General features: G+C 42.2%; 2 protein-coding genes across 10 annotated transcripts in view; both read left to right on the top strand.

Moving 5' to 3' along the window:
• The first annotated feature begins 251 nt into the window (after nucleotides 1–251).
• On the top strand, nucleotides 252–6,795 carry GJB6 (gap junction protein beta 6). Of its 2 annotated transcripts, none has more exons than XM_007074379.3 (2): nucleotides 252–348; nucleotides 5,863–6,795. In XM_007074379.3, exon 2 carries the CDS (start codon nucleotides 5,878–5,880, stop codon nucleotides 6,661–6,663), a length of 786 nt encoding a protein of 261 aa, XP_007074441.1. In that variant the 5' UTR covers nucleotides 252–348; nucleotides 5,863–5,877; the 3' UTR covers nucleotides 6,664–6,795. The 2 variants fall into 2 exon arrangements, with proteins under 2 accessions (XP_007074441.1, XP_042826180.1); XM_042970246.1 differs by lacking the exon at nucleotides 252–348 and adding an exon at nucleotides 5,272–5,365.
• A 991-nt stretch (nucleotides 6,796–7,786) lies between these two features.
• Nucleotides 7,787–20,213, top strand: part of GJB2 (gap junction protein beta 2) — a 37,786-nt gene continuing 25,359 nt past the window's right edge. For 6 of the 8 annotated variants that reach the window (XR_006211718.1, XR_006211475.1, XR_006211649.1 and 3 more), the window contains exons 1-2: nucleotides 7,787–8,139; nucleotides 15,845–15,962. Coding sequence is in view for 1 of the 8 variants with exons in the window: in XM_042965311.1 (XP_042821245.1) it covers nucleotides 15,918–15,962 (45 nt within the window). In the remaining 7 variants the exon portion in view is untranslated. Of the gene's footprint in view, nucleotides 8,140–9,464; nucleotides 9,733–15,844; nucleotides 15,963–20,213 lie in introns of those variants that run through there. The other 2 variants (XR_006211750.1, XM_042967135.1) reach the window with 2 other exon arrangements.

The following is a 20,213-nucleotide window of genomic DNA, read 5'->3' as shown; positions in this document are numbered from 1 at the left end:
TTAGTTTTTTCGTTTTATTTTATTGGTATATAAAGTAAGAAGCATCAGGAAACTGGCGGCCTCTAGACTTCCATCATAACAGTTCTGGGGATAAAGAAAAACACCCACAAAGGTCATGCAATAGACACGTGGGGAGTAGTTCAATGAATATGGCCACATCTACTATTTTTCCCTCAACAGGTGACACCCTCACTGACCTCCAGAAACTGCGTAGAGATTTACATTCGTGTCGTTACTGTGCCCTGTTGCCTTCTAAGCAATCAGATGGTGTAGAAGAAAGCCTGAACCCTTGAAGAGGGACCCTTGCCCTAATTCTCCTCCAGGCCAATACCCTGTGACTCCTTGGAAGTAAGGCTCGGATGTGCTTGTTTCGCTCTGACATTGTCTTTCATCAATATAAATCTCTTCAACTACCTAAAGCTACTGTGGAAATCGGGAGGGATGTGCTCTGTTCTCAGGCCTATCAGATATTCAATGAATATCTTTGAAAGGGTTATCCAAATGGGAATAGAACTTTCTAGAAAGATGATTTCCACCTCTTGGAAATCTCATTGGTGTCTGCTAAGGGGTAACACTATAATTGTAAAGTTTTAGTTTTCGTTCTGTCATCAGTGAAATTTAAGATGGCATTTTTAAGCCAACTACTTAGGATGAAATTTTTAAGTTTTAAAACAATCAGAAAATCGTATTGCTGAAGCAGAATGCCCATAGACTTAAATTATTTGAATTGTAAAAGGGAAGAACAATCTAACTTCAGAATACTGTGTGTATCATCAGAATGAGATCAATTGTTTACCTATTCTTAGAGCAAAGTATTCCAGCCTGGAGCTTTCGTATCAAGAATGCAATGTTTTCACCACGATTAGATATACCAGAAAACCAAAGACAGTTTTACCTTTGTAACTTGAGGTGTAACCACATTCTTGTACGGAGACAAGACTATAGGAGCGAGGCATATGGATTATTTCCTTAAAAGAGAGCCAGAGAAGCTGGTTTAAAATAAACCTCTCTGGTTGGCAAAGAAAGAGTTAATATTCTACTTTTTGTTGAAAAGTCTCCTCCCATTGGCTGCAGCCTGCCTAAAGCATGAAAGGAAAGAGGTATTTTGTTTACCGACACTAATTGCAAAGGGTTTCAATGGATGCCATGTTGTTTTGGAAAGTAATTTTCACAGGGTGTTCGGCCATCAAATCTTCAACCACAGTGCTGATGGAAAACTACCCCAAGAGTTACATTTTTATAGGGCAGACACAGAGGGGGATCCGGCCGGTGGGCAGTCTCTTCGCCCCAAGCCAGAAGTGGCTTTAACCCACTGAAAGGCCAGGTCAGGAGGAGCAAGTGGAACCAAATGTCCTCCTTTCAGCCTTGCTGAGTCTTCTGCCCTCTGTCCGCTCCTTCCTCTCCTGGGCTCCCTGAGTGGGCAAAGTGTCCTGGGGGCAGCCAGGCGTTACCAGTGGCTGCAGCAAAGTGTCGGGAAGTTTGGGGCGGTCCCTTTCCCTGACTGGCTCCTCATAGTTGTGAGGCGGGCTGTCCTTAGGTTCTCAACACTCAGTGATATGCAGGACCCCTGCCCCGGCTTCCTTGGTGAGGCCCTGAGGAAATGATGTGGACTGGACCGAAGAAAGTTCTCAGTGTAGGAAACATGGGCCAATTCACTCAATGGCTTTCCTGCTGCGCACTTAGGGCAAGGGAGCAATGGAGACTATGGACAGAGACTATGGACGGAGACTATGGAAAGCAGTGCTTGCTGTCGAGCCGTTTCTACTGTGATCAGTGATAGGGCCTCTGTTGCTCCTGCAGGAAGTTGCTACAGATCAGGAGGTTTGCCATTAGCCTGATCGTCTTGAGTGACCGGTAGGCAGGACACACCCGTATTTGGGTTTAATCACTCATTTTTCTTAGTGTCCTAGGCATCTCTTTTTCTCCCTTTAAAGGCACAGGTAAATTGCTGATTTTTAGTGGAAGTCAAAAGTATTGTAAAATAGATTATTCTCTGTTCAGCTTTGCTACTTTGATAGAGCTTCAGAATGTGTAATTTGGGCACCCAGAAAAGCCAAAAGAAATAAAACTGTTATCATAATTGTCCCTGTTGTTTTGTTTTGTTTTGTTTTGTTTTGTTTTGTTTTTTAAGAAGGAGAAGACCTAAGGTGCAGATGTCAAGGGTCCTGCTTCTAGAAAGCTGGGACCATATTCTTGTGGGGAAAGCCTCTTGACCCCTCCAATGACTTCAGCCTTTCCAGATTCCTTCGGACTGAGTTGTCCTTTGACACCTGATCGGTTTGCTTGCTAGAAGAGCAGGTAATAGGTGACCACAGGCGTGTCATTGTTCAAGAAGGCGGTTGGTAAAGAACTCAGAGGGAAAACACAGCCTTCTTACCTTTGGAGGAGTTTAAAGTCTCTGCACTTTGGAGGGTTTGGGAAAATGTGAGCTTTTATTTGGTAAATCAAAAACTTGTTGAATGTGCACTTAATTAAACCAAATTGCAATGGGAGATGTTCATTGGTTAGAGAACGTCTTCATTTCATAAACAAACCAGAGTGACCCCCTAGGTGAACAGCTGCTGTAAAATATGTGTAAACATCAGGTTGTACGAGTCTCTACCTCCTGAAATGCTTCCGGGATAGAAGAGCAACAATTAGGAAAATTTATTATAATGACTTTCAGTAGGGACTAAAACTTAATTTTATAGTTTGTATTACCCAAGGTGAGTTTTTAACATCGAAGATACATGTACTGGGGACACTGAAAATCTCTTTCTCAGAAAGTACACACTAGCTCCCCACCGCTCTTGTACTACGTTAGAAATAATTTTTAGGGGCATCTGGGTGGCTCAGTTGGTTAAGGGTCAACTTCAGCTCAGGTCATGATCTCATGGTTTGTGAGTTCGAGCCCCGAGTCTGGCTGCGTGCAGATAGCTCGGAGCCCGGAGCCTGCTTCGGACTCTGTCTCTCCCTCTCTCTCTCTGCCCTTCCCCGCCCCCCCTTTCTCTCTCTCTCAAAAATAAGTAAACATTAAAAAAGAAATAATTTTTAAAATAATTTCTCTTTGATAAAGAAGGGAGAGTAAAATAAGAGTTTCTGCCTTTTATCTGCTATCAGTTCAAATTATACCATCTGCTCCAAGCATTGGGCCCACCCCTTTCTTTTCTTTTGACCCAAGTTTATCATATTTTTCTTTCTTTTTCATGTTTTTTTAAATTTTATTTTATCTTATTTGATTTTATTTTATTATTTTTTTTTGCCTCATTCAGTAATTAAACCTTTTGACACTGTTGTTACAAGCCTGGGCCCCTCCATTGTGTGGGGGGGTTGGGGTTGTCTTCCATCATCTTGTCAGTTGAAGATCTGAGCTCCTCAGAGCTGCTGGCAGTGTCCACCCCCCCCCCTCAGAATTATCTGACACACTTTCGAGCCCTTGCCCCCCCCAGCTCTGCCTTCCAAGTCCTCAGCTATGGAATTCTACCTCCCTTTTCATTTTCATTGAAAAATTAATATGCTTCTCAAAGTCTAGGCTAAGTTAAAACCACGATTTGAGTTTTCCTATCTGGGCCACAATGGAAGCTTTAGTTTGGATTCAAGACTTCAAATGTTCTTGTATTCTGTGCTAGAACTTTCAGAAGACTCCCATGGCATTTGAACAACTACAGACATTTTGAGGTTCTTTACTGCTTTCTGGCCAGTGGAGTTGGAATGGGCCGATACGCACTGAATCCTCCAGAATGATTTTTCAGCTTTCTTATTCCCAGCTCCACCTCCTTCGCCTTGGCGCCTGCCTGCAGGGTCTGGGAGCCCTGAGTAGTCTGAGGGTGCTGGCTTGTTAAGTGCTGGTTTTTAACTCCTTCTTCTGGATTATTCGAGGAAAGAATAAGCGTCTGTGAGATTCTGCGATCACTTTAATTATCCTGCCTTCCGGTGACTTGTTCATCAAGTGCAAGTACGGGTGCTGAAGGGCCGCCTCAAGGTCTCCTCCCTATTGCTTTCTCTTTGAGATGCTCTGTGCTCCCAGCTTACCTAGTTGTGATCTAACGCCTTAAACTTCGCGGGATAGGAACGCATCTCTGTCTGCAAGCTCTTCCCAGCGCCTCTAGCCCTGACGCCCCGACATCCCCCACCTGCTCTGCATCTCTGTTCAGAGCCTACTCAGCCCTGGGAACTGGACTATGTCTTGAGATGCAAAGGTGAAATGGCTGACATCTATATACAATAGACACTCAATAAATGCTCATGGTAGGCCTGGGGATCGTTATTTACTTGGCTTTGGCGATGTGGTGCGAGGAGGGGTTTTCCTATAATTGGGCTCTGTGTGCTTCAGCAAGAGAAGGCGGGGGAGAAACTCACGGTGCAGAAACTTCTAGCTATGCCCCCGCTTGCCCTCCACTCCCCTCCGCCTCCACAGCATGTGCCCCCTACTTCCCCTGCCCAGTTCGGACAGGAGGAATACACACACGTGTGCAAGGTGTGTGGTGGCATTATTTCCTTGGGCCTTGTGTCCTTGTGAGGAAAAGGTAGTGTCTAAAAGCCAAACCAAGGGCAAAGACAAATTTCCCAGAAAGCCAGCTAAAATGGAGGTCTGCCTTTTATACTACAGAGCTGGCTGACTTCATTAGTGTCAACGAAGGGTCTTGCTTCTGGGGCACACGTTAGTCCCTCGTCCGGAGACGCAGTGCCTAGCACTCCTGGGGACGCTGAGGCTGCCTCCTGCTACCTAGCTGCTTTGAAGAGCAGCACACGTGACTCAGGGGAGGCAGAGCTGTGGGCCAGAGGAGGGGCCCAGGAGGTCGAGGGGTCAGCCTGAGGAGAGGCCTGACCCCAGCCCGCAGTCAGATACAGGAAGGTCTCCCTAAGACCAATGACATAAAGGACTTTGGTGTCGCCCTCAGCCCCTAAAAAGGTTTGACAAGCTGTGTGAGTCTGTTTCTCTGAAAACAGGGACTTCACTTTCAAAAGATTGCCAGAGTGGCGTTGTTTCGTTTAAGGCAAACGCTGATTCATTCTCTCGTCTTCTGCAGCAATGTAGGGTCAGAGGGCATATCCGTGTGAACTGTAGCAGAAGTTCCTGTGGAAGTCAAGAGCGTTTTCTCTCAGCACGCTAAGTCAGTGCTCAGTCAGCAGGGAGGGGAGCCCTACCTGGCAGCAGCCACTGGTTCCCTTCACCCATGGCTCCTGGGGCTTGAGCTGTCGGGGAGGGAGCGTTGTCACCAGTCCTGGTTACCATGGAAACAAGTGAGCGCTTTTCGTAAAAGCTCATGATACTCTTTTGGAAGAGGACCTTCCAGTGGCGTGTGACGTCAGGGCCCCTAAGAACACAAGATTTCAGCAAACGATGTTATTCAAACTAGAGACGGCCATAAATATATCGTATAAAGTAAGCTAACAAGTATCGGGGGTCCCTTCCCCCTTCCGAGTCTGCTGGGTACGCCACAGTAGGTCATTCCCATGATTAATTTTTTTTCTCTTCAATAAGCCACTTAATAAGATCCACTGTTGAACTTCCGTGATCCCCTGGGCAAAACGAAAACTGATACAATACTTAAACTCATGGTGGATAAGAGAAAACTTGGAAATGTATTTGTTTACCTGAGTTCCTGGGTTAACGTCCAACAGCAACCTAATATATAATCTGAATTCAGTGGAATCTGGATGATCTGAAACCTGTAACAGTTATTTCTGATTCAAAATGTTAGAATGCTTTTAGAGTGGGCATTCCTTATCAGAAAACCTACTAACCTAGGGGGTTGAAGTTATAAAATATCACAGCATCCTCTTAGGGAAATTTGCTTCCGTCTGTAATATAACCATACTATTTCATAAAACCCGAAGGAGCTTTCCATTAGTTAACCTTTGCTAATGTTTTCTGTTTAGGAATAAGCCAACACAATGGACTGGGGTACCCTGCATACTTTCATCGGGGGTGTAAACAAACACTCCACCAGCATCGGGAAGGTGTGGATCACCGTCATCTTCATTTTTCGCGTCATGATCCTCGTGGTCGCCGCTCAAGAGGTGTGGGGTGACGAGCAGGAAGATTTTGTCTGCAACACGCTGCAGCCAGGGTGCAAAAATGTGTGCTATGACCACTTTTTCCCTGTGTCCCACATCCGGCTGTGGGCCCTGCAGCTCATCTTCGTGTCCACCCCGGCCCTGCTGGTAGCGATGCACGTGGCCTACTACAGGCACGAGGCCGCCCGCAAATTCAGGCGAGGAGACAAGCGAAATGAATTCAAAGACCTCGAAGACATTAAAAAGCAGAAGGTCCGGATAGAGGGGTCCCTGTGGTGGACGTACACCAGCAGCATCTTCTTCCGCATCATCTTCGAAGCATCCTTTATGTACGTCTTTTACTTCCTTTACAACGGGTACCACCTGCCCTGGGTGTTGAAATGTGGGATTGACCCCTGCCCCAACCTTGTCGACTGCTTTATCTCTAGACCTACCGAGAAAACCGTGTTTACCATTTTTATGATTTCCGCATCTGTGATTTGCATGCTGCTTAACGTGGCCGAGCTGTGTTACCTGCTCCTGAAAGTGTGTTTTAGGAGATCAAAAAGAGCACAGACACAGAGAAATCACCCCAATCATGCCCTAAAAGAGAGTAAGCAAAACGAAATGAACGAGCTGATTTCAGATAGTGGTCAGAATGCGATCACAGGCTTTCCAAGCTAAACGTTTCAAAGCACGGTGTAGCCGACTCATAACAAAAGTGGTGTCTTCTCCTGAAGGCAATGCCCACGTAAAAATCCCCTCTATAGACTGAAGACTTTGTCTTTATAAATGGCTTTCATAATCCATAGACACTTGCGTTAACTTTTTCTAGAATAATCGGTGCAGTAATACGCAACGTAGTCGAGTATGCGGTCCGTCTCGGAAAACTAAGACACGATGGCCACTGTGCCTCGAAGTAACCTTAACACGTTAAATGGACTGTCTTACTAGGTGTTTCCCGAAAATTGCGTAACTGTTGTTGGTAAAGAACATTTATCTAGAAATTGATACTTTGATTAGTAAAAGGTATTTTCATAGGATTGGAGGTTTTAGTTCTGACTTTGAATTCATATATTTTTATAATGACTGGTCTCTCTTACCTGGAAAAACAAACGATGCTGGCGTTGCGATGGTGCCACACGATCTACATTTTGAACTTGTAGAGAGTCTACCTTGTCGTCAATAGCGTGTTGTGTGGTCTGCTGACAAATCTACGAGCTGTCGTGATACTCTTAAGGTGGACATTGGTCATCGTACGACACGTTCTTACCGCTTTCCGCACGTAGACAGAGCTGTACGGGGGAGCGGGGCGCTTCTGAACACTGGCCGATGTGCGGCCGTGGCGAACGGCCGAAAGGAGGGCGCTCGCCTCAATAAAGATCAGCCCGTGGCTTACCTTTCGCACGCGTGGCGGGTTTCTGTTCGTCCGGGCTCCGCGCAGCCACCTCGCGCGAGGACGCGTCGGTTGGGTGGCTTTGCCGCGTCGGCCGCCGGTTGCGCGGGTGGGGGCGCCCGAGAGGTCGAGGCGGACTCTCGCGGCCTCTTCCGAACGAGCCGAGCCGCGGTCAGCCGCCCGCCGGGCCTCGGCCGGCAGAGGATCCGGCCGCGTCGGGACACGCAAAATGCCCCCCCGGGTCGGGGCAGCCCGGGCAGAGCGGAGGCTGAGGAAGCGGGCAGCGGCTGTCGGACAAGGCTCGCCTCAGAGGACTCGCTCGTCACCGGCGCCCCTCGGTGCGTGTGACCGAGATACGCGCCCGTAGCTCCCTACCCGCAGGCCGGGACGCCTTTCTCTTCAGAGGTTCCCAGGCCGAACGCGGATGCCGTTAGCATGGGTGCTGGCGAGTCAGCCGGTCACAGTCCGGCCGCTCGAGCGTGAAAACGCTACACGCACGTGCGGCCTCCGCGTGAAGGGACGAGAGCAGCTCGGTACGTTCCGCGCGAGGAAACCCGCCGGGCAAGAAGCGAGCACGAGGGCTTGACGTGGCGCACGATTCTGAGACCTCCCTCCAGAAAAACGGGATATTCTCATTTTCTTCGGAGTCCAGAGCAAACTCCACACATACCATTTCATCCACAGCTATCTCAGTATTAATCTATAAAGACCAGGACTACCTTGTGAAACAAAACTACAACTCTACCATCAAATTAAAAAACCTGGTGAGCACGCGTAACTCCCGATGTCCCTTAAATTTTTTTTTTAATTTTTTTTAACGTTTATTTTTGAGACAGAGAGAGACAGAGCATGAATGGGGAGGATCAGAGAGAGAGGGAGACACAGAATCCGAAACAGGCTCCAGGCTCTGAGCGGTCAGCACAGAGCCTGACGCGGGGCTCGAACTCACGGACCGCGAGATCATGGCGGAAGTCCGTCGCTTAACCGACTGAGCCACCCAGGCGCCCCATATTATTTCCTTTTAAATAGCTGTTCAAATGGGTATCGGATGAAGGGCGAGGGGGAAATGCCAGGGGTAGACAAAACCACCTTGGTAACAACCCCGGTCTGCATCAAAGAGGAACCTCCTTCCTACCATGATCTTGGAACTCCTGGTGCCTCGCCCGGCGGGACCCCTGGTCAGCCCCTCCTTTCTTACTTTCCATCTCTTTCTCTTCTCCCGCTGGTTTCTGCTCTTTAGCCCCCCTAACACTCCTTGCCTCTGGAGCCGTCCCTCCACGCCACCCCACAAGGTCAGGAGTAGTGGCCACGCCCTCTCAGCCCACTCACTTCTCAGCACCTTCATCTGGGCCCACCTGGCCACTGAACCCAAGCCTCTGTCAGTGCCAGTGACTTGCTGAACACCGAAGCTGATGGCTTCTCACCGGTTTTCATCTTCGTAAAGCTCTTTCCGAGACCTTTTTTATTTTTGGATTCCAAGACCCTGCCGGCCTAACCTTGGGTCTCCACCTCGAATGGCTCCTCGGTCTCCTGCACTGGCTCCTCTCCCTCTCCCACCCCTGGAGAGGAGACCTTTCCTTTTCTCTCCCTGTGCTCCTCTTTGGCAATCTCCTGTCTGCACAATTACCCTGAGATACTGTCACACTTTACAGAGAGGTTAAATAACGTGCCCCAGACTTGCCTCATATGTAGCAGAGCCAAGGTTCAAACCAGGTCCGACTCTCTCTGAAGGCAGTGGCTTCACGACCGTGTTGTGCCGGCAACCACAGCTCGGTGCTGGGTGACTGCGTATAAGGTATAATGTGGAGAAACCCCCTGCACCTCTCACCCAGCTCCAGCCGATGATCGAGTCGTGCTTTTTCGCTTTCCCAGGAGGCTCTCACCTGCTTGTCCCTCACTCTGGATTCCTCTGAAGCAAGTCCCAGACACATCGTTTTGCTGGTAGATATCTCAGTACGAGTCTTGTAAGAGTAGACTAATCTTTTAAAACTAAAACACAATGCCACCATCACGTTACAAAATCCAGTCGTGGTTCATAATTCCCCAACTGTCCTGTAAATGTTCCTCTTCTTTTTCTCATTATTTTAAGATAATTGGAGAATCACATGTAGGTGTAAGAAGTAACACAGAGGCCCATGTGCCCCTTGAACTTTCTCTCAACGGTAATATCCTGTGAAACTATAGTACAAGATCTCAACCACCGTATTGCCATTGATCCAGTCAAGACGTAGAACGTTGCCATCACCACAAAGATCTCCCATGTGGCCCTTTTATAACTATGCCCAATTCTCTCCCATCCCGTCTCCACTCATCACATCCCTTTTTGATTTCTGGAAACCACTGATCTGCGCGTCATTTCTATAGTTTTGTCATCTCAAGAACATTATTATAAAAGAAATGATACACTATGCAACCTTGTGAGATTGGATTTTCGTTCCCCCGGCATACTTCTCTGAAGATTCATCCAGGTCATGGTGTGCACTAATAGTCTAATCCTTTTTGGCGCTAAGTAATGTTCCATGGTATGAATGTGCAGAGTTTAACCATTCACTCATCAAAGGACATCTGGGCTGTTTCTAGTCTGTGGCCTATATGAAAAATACGAACAGGTTTTTCAGTGAACACATTTTCATTTCTCGTGATAAACATTCAGAAGTTCGATTGCTTGGCATACGGTGGTTGTACATTCCATTTTGTAAGAAACTGCCCAACTGTTTTCCAGAGCAGCTGCACCATTATACATTCTCACCAGCAGTGTATGAGTGATCTGCTTCTTCCTCATCCTTGCCAACATTTGGTGTTGTCACTATTTTTTATTTTAGCCATTCTGATTGATGTGTTCAATTTGCATTTCCATAATGTCTAATGAAGTTAAACATGTTTTCATATGATTATTTGCTATTTTTATATTCTTTTCATTTTCTTTCTTTTTTTTTTTAATTTTTTTTTTAACGTTTATTTATTTTTGAGACAGAGAGAGACAGAGCATGAACGGGGGAGGGTCAGAGAGAGGGAGACACAGAATCTGAAACAGGCTCCAGGCTCCGAGCCATCAGCCCAGAGCCCGACATGGGGCTCAAACTCACGGACCGCGAGATCATGACCTGAGCTGAAGTCGGACGCTTAACCGACTGAGCCACCCAGGCGCCCCTTCATTTTCTAATTAGACTGTTTTTTTTTCTGTTGAACTTTGATAATTCTTTATATATTCTAAATACTAGTCCTTGGACAGAAAGTAGTTAGCAAATTTTTTCCTACTTTAGCTTTTCTTTTCATCTTCTTAACAAGGTCTTTTCCAGACCAAAAGTTTTACATTTTATTTGTTTTTTTTTTTATTTTTAATGTTTATTTATTTGTGAGAGACAGAGACAGAATGCGAGTGGGCTAGGGGCAGAGAGAGAGGGAGACACAGAATCTGAAGCAGGCTCCAGGCTCCTAGCTGTCAGCACAGAGCCTGACATGGGGCTCGAACCCACGAACCGTGAGATCATGACCTGAGCCAAAGTCCAATGCTCAACTGACTGAGCCACCCAGGCACCCCAAAAGTTTTACATTTTAATGGAGTCCAATTTATCGAGTTTTTTTTCTTAGATGGATTGTGGTTTTCGTGTCAAGTCTAAGAAGTCTTTGCCTAATTCAAGATCCCAAAGATTTTCTTTCTTTCTTTTTTTTTTTTAGTATAAAAAGCTGTATAGTTTTAGGTTTTACATTCAAGTTTGTGGTCCATTTTGTGTTGAATTTTTTATAAGGTCTGAGATTTAAGTTGAGGTTCTTTTTTTGCATGCAGATGTCCTGTGGTTCCAGCACCCTTTTTTTTTTCATTTAAATTTTTTTAACATTTATTTATTTCTGAGAGATAGAGAGAGACAGAGAATGAGGAGGGGAGGGACAGAGAGCGAGGGAGACACAGAATCTGAAGCAGACTCCAGGCTCTAAGCTGTCAGCACAGCGCCCAACGCGGAGCTCAAACTTACGAACCATGAGATCATGACCTGAGCTGAAGTAAGTTGCTTAACCGACTGAGCCACTCAGGTGCCCCGCTCCAGCACCCTTTGATGAACATGCTATCTTTCCTCCGCTGAGTTGTTTTTGCACTTCTGTCAAAAATCAATTGTTTATATTTGTGTGGAGCTATTTCTGGATTCTCTGCTCCGTTCCATTGATCTGCATGTCTATTCCTCCACCATTACCAAATAGTCTTGATTATTGTACTGTATAAATCACCCTCGAAACCTGCTAGAGTGATTCCTCTCTCTCTATTCTTCCTTTTCAAATTATCTTAGCTCTTCTAATTCATCAGCCTTCGCATATACATTTTAGAATCATTTTGTCTGTGTCTAAAAAGTCTTGGGGGGGTTGGTAGAAATGGCATTAAATCTGGATATCAGTTTGAGGAAAATCAACATCTTCAAATATTCCTATCCATACACACAGTATGTTCCTCTACATATATCTTCTTTTATTTCTTTAATCAGCAGTGTATAGTTCTCAGCACACAAGTCATATAAATGTTTTGTTAGATTTATTTTAAGTATCCCATTTTCTTCTATTATAAATACTTTTTCATTTTAACTTCAGAGTCCATATGTTCATTGCTAGTATAAAGAAATAAATGGTTTGGGTATGGGGATTTTGTTCTGTTTTTGTATTGTGTGATCTTGCATTGCAAAAATCTAGGAGATTTTTGAAGATGCCTTGGGATTTTCTGCATAGACAACCATATCATCTGCAAGCCGGGACAGTTTTATTTCTTCCTTTCTGTTCTAAATGTCTTTTATTTCATTTTCTTGCCATATTGCACTCTCTTCTTTTCCCCTTTGTCAGTCTTGCTAGAATTTTTGTCAATTTTATTGATCTTTTCAAAGAACCAGCTCTTTGTTTCATTAATTTCTTCTATTCTTCTTCTGTTTTCAATTTAATTGATTCCTGATCTTACCTTTATTATTTCTGTCTTTTTGTTTGTTTTGAGTTTATTTTGCACTTTGTTTTCTATATTCCTGATGGGGAAGCTTAGATTATTGACTTGAGTCTCTTTCTCTTTTCATTCTGTGCTATACTATTCCTTATCATAATTCCTTTAACTGTGTCCCACAAATTTGGTATGTTGTAATTTTTTGAGAGAGGAATCAAGAGAGAGAGGGAGCGTGCACCTGAGTGGGAGAGGGGCAGAGAGAGAAGGAGAGAGAGAATCCCAAGCAGGCTCCATGCTCAGTGTGGAGCCCAGAATGGGGCTCAGTCTCACAACTGTGAGGTTATGACCTGAGCCAAAATCAAGAATCAGATACTTAACCAACTAAGCCACCCAGGTACCCCAATATGTATTTTTAATGACATTGTCTTTTTATTGAGTTTTGAGTATTCTTTTTTTTTTGAAGCTGCAATGTTTTTTTCTCTCTCTCTTTTTTTTTAAATTCCAGTATAATTAACATACAGTGTACAATAGTTTCAGGTATACTGCAGACTGGTGCAAACACTGTGGAAAACAGTATGGATGTTCCTCAAAAAAAATTAAAAATAGAATCATGATCCACTAATACCACTCCTGGGGATTTACCCAAGCAATATGAAAACACTAATTGGAAAAGATATATGCACGCCTATCTCTAGGATTATTTACAATAGCCAAGAAGTGGAAGCAACCCAAGTGTCCATCAATAGATGAATGGATAAAGATGTGATATATATCTCACAATAGAATGTGTGTGTGTGTGTGTGTGTGTGTGTGTGTGTGTACACACACAATGGAATATTGCTAGACCATAAAAAATAGTGAAGTTTTGCCACTGCAAACACATGGATGGATCTAGAGGTTATAATGCTAAGTGAAATAAGTCAGTCAGAGAAAGATAAATACCATATGATTTTACTCATATGTGGAATTTAAGATAGGCTTTATTTTTATTTTCATCCAATACAATGTATTGACCCATGATGGTTTATTTTTTTAATTTTAACACTAAATTTTTATTTAATTTATTTTTTTAATTTACATCCAAGTTAGTTAGCATATAGTGCAACAATGATTTCAGGAGTAGATTCCTTAGTGCCCCTCTCCCATTTAGCCCATCCCCCCCCACAACCCCTCCAATAACCCTGTTTCTTCTCCATATTTAAGAGTCTCTTATGTTTTGTCCCCCTCCATGTTTTTATATTATTTTTATTTCCTTTCCCTTATGTTCATCTGTTTTGTATCTTAAAGTCCTCATATGAGTGAAGTCATATGATATTTGTCTTTCTCTGACTGACTAATATCACCTAGCATAATACCCTCTAGTTCCATCCACGTAGTTGCAAATGGCAAGATTTCATTCTTTTTGATTGCCAAGTAATACTCGTGTGTGTGTGTGTGTGTGTGTGTGTGTGTGTGTGCGCACCACATCTTTATCCATTCAACCATCAATGGACATTTGGGCTCTTTCCATACTTTGGCTATTGTTAATATTGCTGCTATAAACATTGGGGTGCATGTGCCCCTTCAAAACAGCATACCTGTATCTCTTGGATAAATACCTAATAGTGCAATTGCTGGGTCATAGGGTGGTTCTATTTTTAATTTTTTGAGAAACCTCAAAACCTGGAAAACAAACTGCTAGAACTGATCCATGAATTCAGCAAAGTTGCAGGATATAAAATCAATGCACAGAAATCAGTTGTATTCCTATAGACCAGTAATGAAGCAACAGAAACAGAAATCAAGGAATCTATCCCATTTACAACTGCACTCTGTTTTCCAGAGTGGCTGCACCAGTTTGCATTCCCACCAGCAGTTCAAAAGAGATCCTCTTTCTCTGCATCCTCGCCAACATCTGCTGTTGCCTGAGTCGTTAATGTTAGCCATTAACAGGTGTGAGGTGGTATCTCATTGTGGTTTTGATTTGTATTTCCCTGATGATGAGTGATATTGAACATTCTTTCATGTGTCGGTTGGCCATCTAGATGTCTTCTTTGGAGAAGTATCTATTCATGTCTTTTGCCCATTTCTTCACTGGATTTGTTTTTTGGGTGTTGCATTTGATAAGTTCTTTATAGATTTTGAATACTAACCTTTTATCTAATATGTCATTTGCAAATAGCTTCTCCAATTCTGTTGGTTGCCTTTTAGTTTTGCTGATGGTTTCCTTTGCTATGCAGAAGCTTTTTATCTTGATGAGGTCCCTTTTTGCCTGCTTTCTCCTCAAGGATTTTGATGGCTTCCTATCTTACATTTAGACCTTTCATCCATTTTGAGTTTATTTTTGTGTGTGATGTAAGAAAGTGGTCCGGGCTCATTTTTCTGCATGTCGCTGTCCAGTTTTCCCAGCACCACTTGCTGAAGAGACTGTCTTTATCCCATTGGCTCTTCTTTCCTGTTTTGTTAAAGATTAGTTGGCCATACATTTGTGGGTCCATTTCTGGGTTCTCTATTCTGTTCCATTGATCTGAGTGTCTGTTTTTGTGCCTGTACCATACTGTCTTAATGATGACAGCTTTGTAGTATAGCTTGAAGTCCAGGATTGCGATGCCTCCAGCTTTGGTTTTCTTTTTCAAGATTGCTTTGGGTTTCGGGGTCTTTTCTGGTTCAATACAAATTTTAGGATTGTTTGTTCTAGCTCTGTGAAGAATGCTGGTGTTACTTTGATAGGGATTGCATTGAATATGTAGATTGCTTTGGGTAGTATCGACATTTTAACAATATTTGTTCTTCCTATCCAGCAGCATGGAATATTTTTCCATTTTTTTGTGTCTTCTTCAATTTCTTTCATAAGCTTTCTATAGTTTTCAGTGTATAGATTTTTCCTCTTTGGTTAGATTTATTCCTAGGTATTTTATGGTTTTTGGTGCAATTGTAAATGGGATCAATTCCTTGATTTCTCTTTCTGTTGCTTCATTATTGGTGTATAGGAATGCAATTGATTTCTGTGCATTGATTTTTATATCCTGCAACTTTGCTGAATTCATAGATCAGTTCTAGCAGTTTTTTGGTGAAATCTTTTGGGTTTTCCATATAGAGTCATGATGGTTTATTTAGAAGTGTGTTTTAGTTTCCAAGTGTTTGGAGATTTTCTTGTTATCTTTCTGTCATTGATTCTACTTTGATTCCACTGTGATCAGAGAACATGCTCTTTATTATTTCAACTACTTTAAATGCATTGAGGTTTGTTTTATGGCTCATTTACTAAGAATATCTTTTTATTCTAATGTTTTTCACATCTGTAGTCTTGCTAACCCTGAGGAAGTTGCTCCTCCCATGGCTAGCTAATTCCCAAAGATAGCAAACAACTCCTGCATGAGTGTATCTTTCATATGCAAACAAATCAATCCAAAACTCATAGCCTCAGCCACATTTTTTACCAGGCTTTCAAGGACTCTCACATTCTGGGCCACTATCCACCTGCCTAATCACCCCAGGGCCAGATACCAGACAACAGGCTGAAATTTTTCAAAGCAGCCAATCCTAAGACTGTTTACCCTGCCTTGCCTTTCCCACAGAAACAACAGTGAAGAGTTTTGCCCATATTTCTTCACACCCTTGCTGTCTCCTGCTGACTCTGGTGCTTCCCCCATGTGGCCCTTCATGGTATGCTGTGCCCCCTGCTTCCAGAGAACTGTGAGTTAACACTTTTTCCTTCACAACAGTCATTTCCAAGTCTGCATGTCTTATACTACCTGATAAAGGCAAATCTTGGATACATTTAAAAACAACCAGAATATGGTCTATCTTGGCATATGTTTCACAAGCGCTTGAAAAGAACATTCTCTTGCTGTCAGATGAAATGTCAATTAGATCCTATTGGTTGATGGTGATGTTGAGTTTTTCTAAATCCTTGCTGATTTTCTGTCTAGCTGTTCTATCAGTTGTTGAGAGAGAGGTGTTGAAGTCTCCAATTTTAATTGAAGATGTGTCCATTTCTCCTTTCAGTTCTATCAGTTTGAGCTTCGTATATTATTCAGTTCTGTGTTTAGTGCATACACATTTAGGATTGCCATTTCTTCCTACTCAATTGCCATTTTTATCATTATATGATGTCCTTCTCTGTGTCTGATGACTTTTTTGTTTATTTTATCTGATATTAATACAGCCATTACTGCTTTCCTTTGATTCTTTGCTTATGTCTTTTTCCATCTTTTTACTTTCAACCTACCTATGTCATTATATTTAAACTGAATTTCTTATAGACAGTACCTAGTTGGGTCATGTTTTATAATCCATTCTGTCATTATGTCTTTTAATTGGTGTATTTAGACCATTTATATCTAATGTAATTATTGATAATGTAAAGCTTAAGTCCACCACTTTGGTTTTTGTTGTTGTTGTTGTTTCCTGTTTCTTACATCTATTTTTTTTTTATTTCAGTTTCCTTTTTCCTGACTTCCTGTGGTTTGCTTAAATGCTTCTTATAATTTCCTATTTATTTATCTAGCAGCTTTGCATGCATCTTGGTATAGCTCTTTTAGTGGTTGCTTTAGATATTACATTATATATATAACGTCACAGTCTACCTGCATCATTATTTTACCAATTTAGGTGAAATATAGAAATCTTACCTCCCATTCCATTTCTTTACCTTTCTCTATAATTGTTTTAAACATTTCCTCTCCATACATCTAGAATCACATTAGAGAGGGTTATAGTTTATGTTCCAACTGTCAAATTTAGAAAACTCAAGAGGAGAAGGACATTCTATTGTATTTACTCATATTTTTGCTTACTATATTCTTTATTCCTTCCTGATGTTCTAAAGTTCCTTCCTTTATTTCTTTTCTATATAAATATCTTCCTTTAGCCATTCTCTTATGATATGTCTGTTAGTGAAATATTTTATAAATGTTCTTTCATCTGTGAATGCCTGGATTTCCTCTTTATTCAATGAAGAATATTTTTGCTGGTATTAGAATTTGTGGTTGACTTAAAAAATATTGTGCCACTTCCTTCTGGCATCCATGATTTCTGATGAGAAATCCTCTATAATTTGGATTGTTTTTCCCTATGATTAAGGTATTATTTTTCTCTGGCTGATTTCAAGATTATTTTCTTTGTCTTTAGTTTTCAGACATTTATTTATCATGTATTTTGGCATCATTTATTTGGATTTATCCTCTTTAGTGTTAACTTCTTTAATCTGTGGGTTTATGCCTCTTGCTAAATTTGGAAAGTTTTCAGCCATTATTTCTTTGAGCACTCTTTTTAGTCCTGCCCTTATCCTACTCTCCTCTGGAACTCCAATGACACAAACATTAGGGTTTTTATTATAGTAATACAGGTCCCTGAGAGTCCCTTCTTTTTTTCCATTCTATATTCTCTTTCTTGTTCTGATCAAGTGGTTTTTTTATTATAGCCCACTGATTCTTTTCTCTCTTCCATCCCTCTGCTGTTGAGCCCACCCACTGAGCTTTTCATTTGAGTTAATGTGTTTTTTAGCTCCAAAAATTTCAAATTCGTTCTTTATATCTTTTATTTTTCTGCTGAGACTTTCTATTTCTTGCTGAGGTTTTCTATTTTTCATTTGTTTCAAACATGTTTGTTATTGCATGTTGAAGTAGTTTCATCATGACTGGTTTAAAATTTTTATCAGATTATTCTAGCATTTCTGTCATCTTGGCTTTTGCATCTATTGATTTTATCATTCAGTTTCAGATCCTGGTATGATAAGGGATTTTAGATTGAAATTTAGACACTTTTGGTGTTACATTATAAGATTCTGGATCTATTTCATTTAAACCATTTATTTTAACTGGCTTTCTCTGACACCACAAGAGGGGAAGAAGGATGGGGTGGGCACAGTCGCGTTACTCTCAGGCGGAGGTAGAAGTCCAGGTTTTTCACTTGACGTCCATTGACACTCAAGGTGAAGAAGGGCCCCTCTTTACTTCTGGGAAGGGAGGGTTTCCATCTCCCAATGTGATCTCTACTGACACCTTGGTGGTTGTGGCCTTGTTATTAGTGGGCAATGGTGAAATCCCTCGCTCTCCACTAGGCCTCCTTTGACGCCAACTCTGGGGGGTGGGGGGAGATACGTCATGACTTCCTGATGGAGGTAGAGTTCAGGCTCCTCACATGGCATCCACTGAAACCACAGGCTATGGGACCCTTTTTACCAACCAGTGGATGAAAGTCCCAGCTCCCTACTTGACCTTCTCTGACACCACCCCAGAGGGGGTGTTGGGACAGCTCATTGTAGCCTCACTAAGTCTAGGCTCCTTTTTTGGCCTTTACTGGTATCAACGTGAGGGTATAGGTTATTTCTCTGATGCTAGGCTGGAGTAAAGCAGTCATTGTCTAAAACTTTTCTGTCTTGCTACGCTTCCCTTTTCCTGGCCCTTTGGCTAGAGGCAGAATGTTTATCTTGGATTTTTAGGTTTGGGGGATTTTGTCTGCACCCGTTGGTATTTTGGATTATTGGCTTCTTCAACTCCAAGTCTGAGATTTGTGATGCAAAAAGAACACCCAGGCAAACCCACCACCATGTGAGTCCCAAGGTCCCTCCCTGGTCTGCCTTCTTCTCTCCACTTTTCAGGGTCTTCTTATGTTTTTGTTTCTATAATTTCCAAGGATTTTAGTTGTACTTGGCAAGAAGAATTGGGAAAAGTACATCAACTCCATCATCCTGGGAGCAAAATATTTCTTTATTTTTAAATAGTAGTTTAAATAGAAATCAATGAAATCTGTATATTTCAGTTAGTTAATATGTCTCTCAAGCCTCTGTAATCTACCGGTTCCCCTACTCCTCTCTTTATTTTCTTGCAACTTTTTGTTTCTGAGAAGCTAGATCATTTGTTTCCTAGAGTTTCTCATAGCCTGGACTTTGCTGATTGCATATTTGAGGTATTTAGTATGTTCTTCTATCTTTTGTATATTCTATAAACTGATAGTTAGATTTAAAGGCTTAGGAGATTTTTTTTCCTTTTGCAAGACTGTTTTATAGGTGGTATTATATATTCCCATCAGAAGGCATATGTCTCGTTGTCTCCCAGTGGCGATGTCAGCAACCATTGATGGCCATTACCTAGCTACTTTAATTTATTACAGGTTTCAAAATGGGTTATTCAGACTAATATTTCAAGCTATCTCCAAGAGGCGTCCAATAAAGACTCTGTGGACACCTCAAACTTATCATGTAAAAAATGGAACAAATTATTTTCCTCTGAAGTAAGAAAACATCCGTTTACCTGGGTTTTTTACACTGATTAAAGACATTCTCCCCAGTCTCCCAGGTTTGGCCCCTTAGTGCAAGACTGACACTCACAGAGGCCGCAACAGCAAATGGGTAAAGTAGCCAATGGGTTCTCTCCAAAGATGGCAGCTGCTTCCCAGCTCTGGCTCCTTCTTGATTTATGATACTGTGGGTCCAGTGTTACTTGATCTTTCAATCAATGCTAGAAATTGGTGTTTTTATGTAAAAATTTACTGATTTTAAAATATTGGCAACAAAGGTTTTTTTTTTTTTTACAGTTCTTATTTTTTTTTATCATTTTTTTCATCATGATAAGCGTACTCTTTAATCCCCATCACCTCTTTCCCCCATCCCACACCCATCTCCCCTCTGGTAACCATCAGTGTGTTCTCTATAGTTAAGAGTCTGTTTCTTGGTTTGCCTCTCTTCTCTTGTTTTTTCCTTTGCTCATTTGTTTTGTTTCTTGAATTCCACATATGAGTGAAATCATATGGTATTTGTCTTTCTCTAACTGACTTATTTTGTTCAGCATTATACAGTCTAGCTCCATTTATGTCGTTGCAAATGCTAAGATTTTATTCTTTTTCTTGGCTGACTAATATTCCAGTGTGTGTGTGTGTGTGTGTGTGTGTGTGTGTGTGTGTCACTTTTATCCGTTCAACTATCAATGGACACTTGAGCTGCTT

This window comes from Panthera tigris, chromosome A1 (assembly GCF_018350195.1).
Source record: "Panthera tigris isolate Pti1 chromosome A1, P.tigris_Pti1_mat1.1, whole genome shotgun sequence".
Lineage (NCBI taxonomy): Eukaryota > Metazoa > Chordata > Mammalia > Carnivora > Felidae > Panthera > Panthera tigris.
The sequence above is the reverse complement of the archived record's forward strand: the minus strand, read 5'-3'. Positions and strand labels throughout refer to the sequence as shown.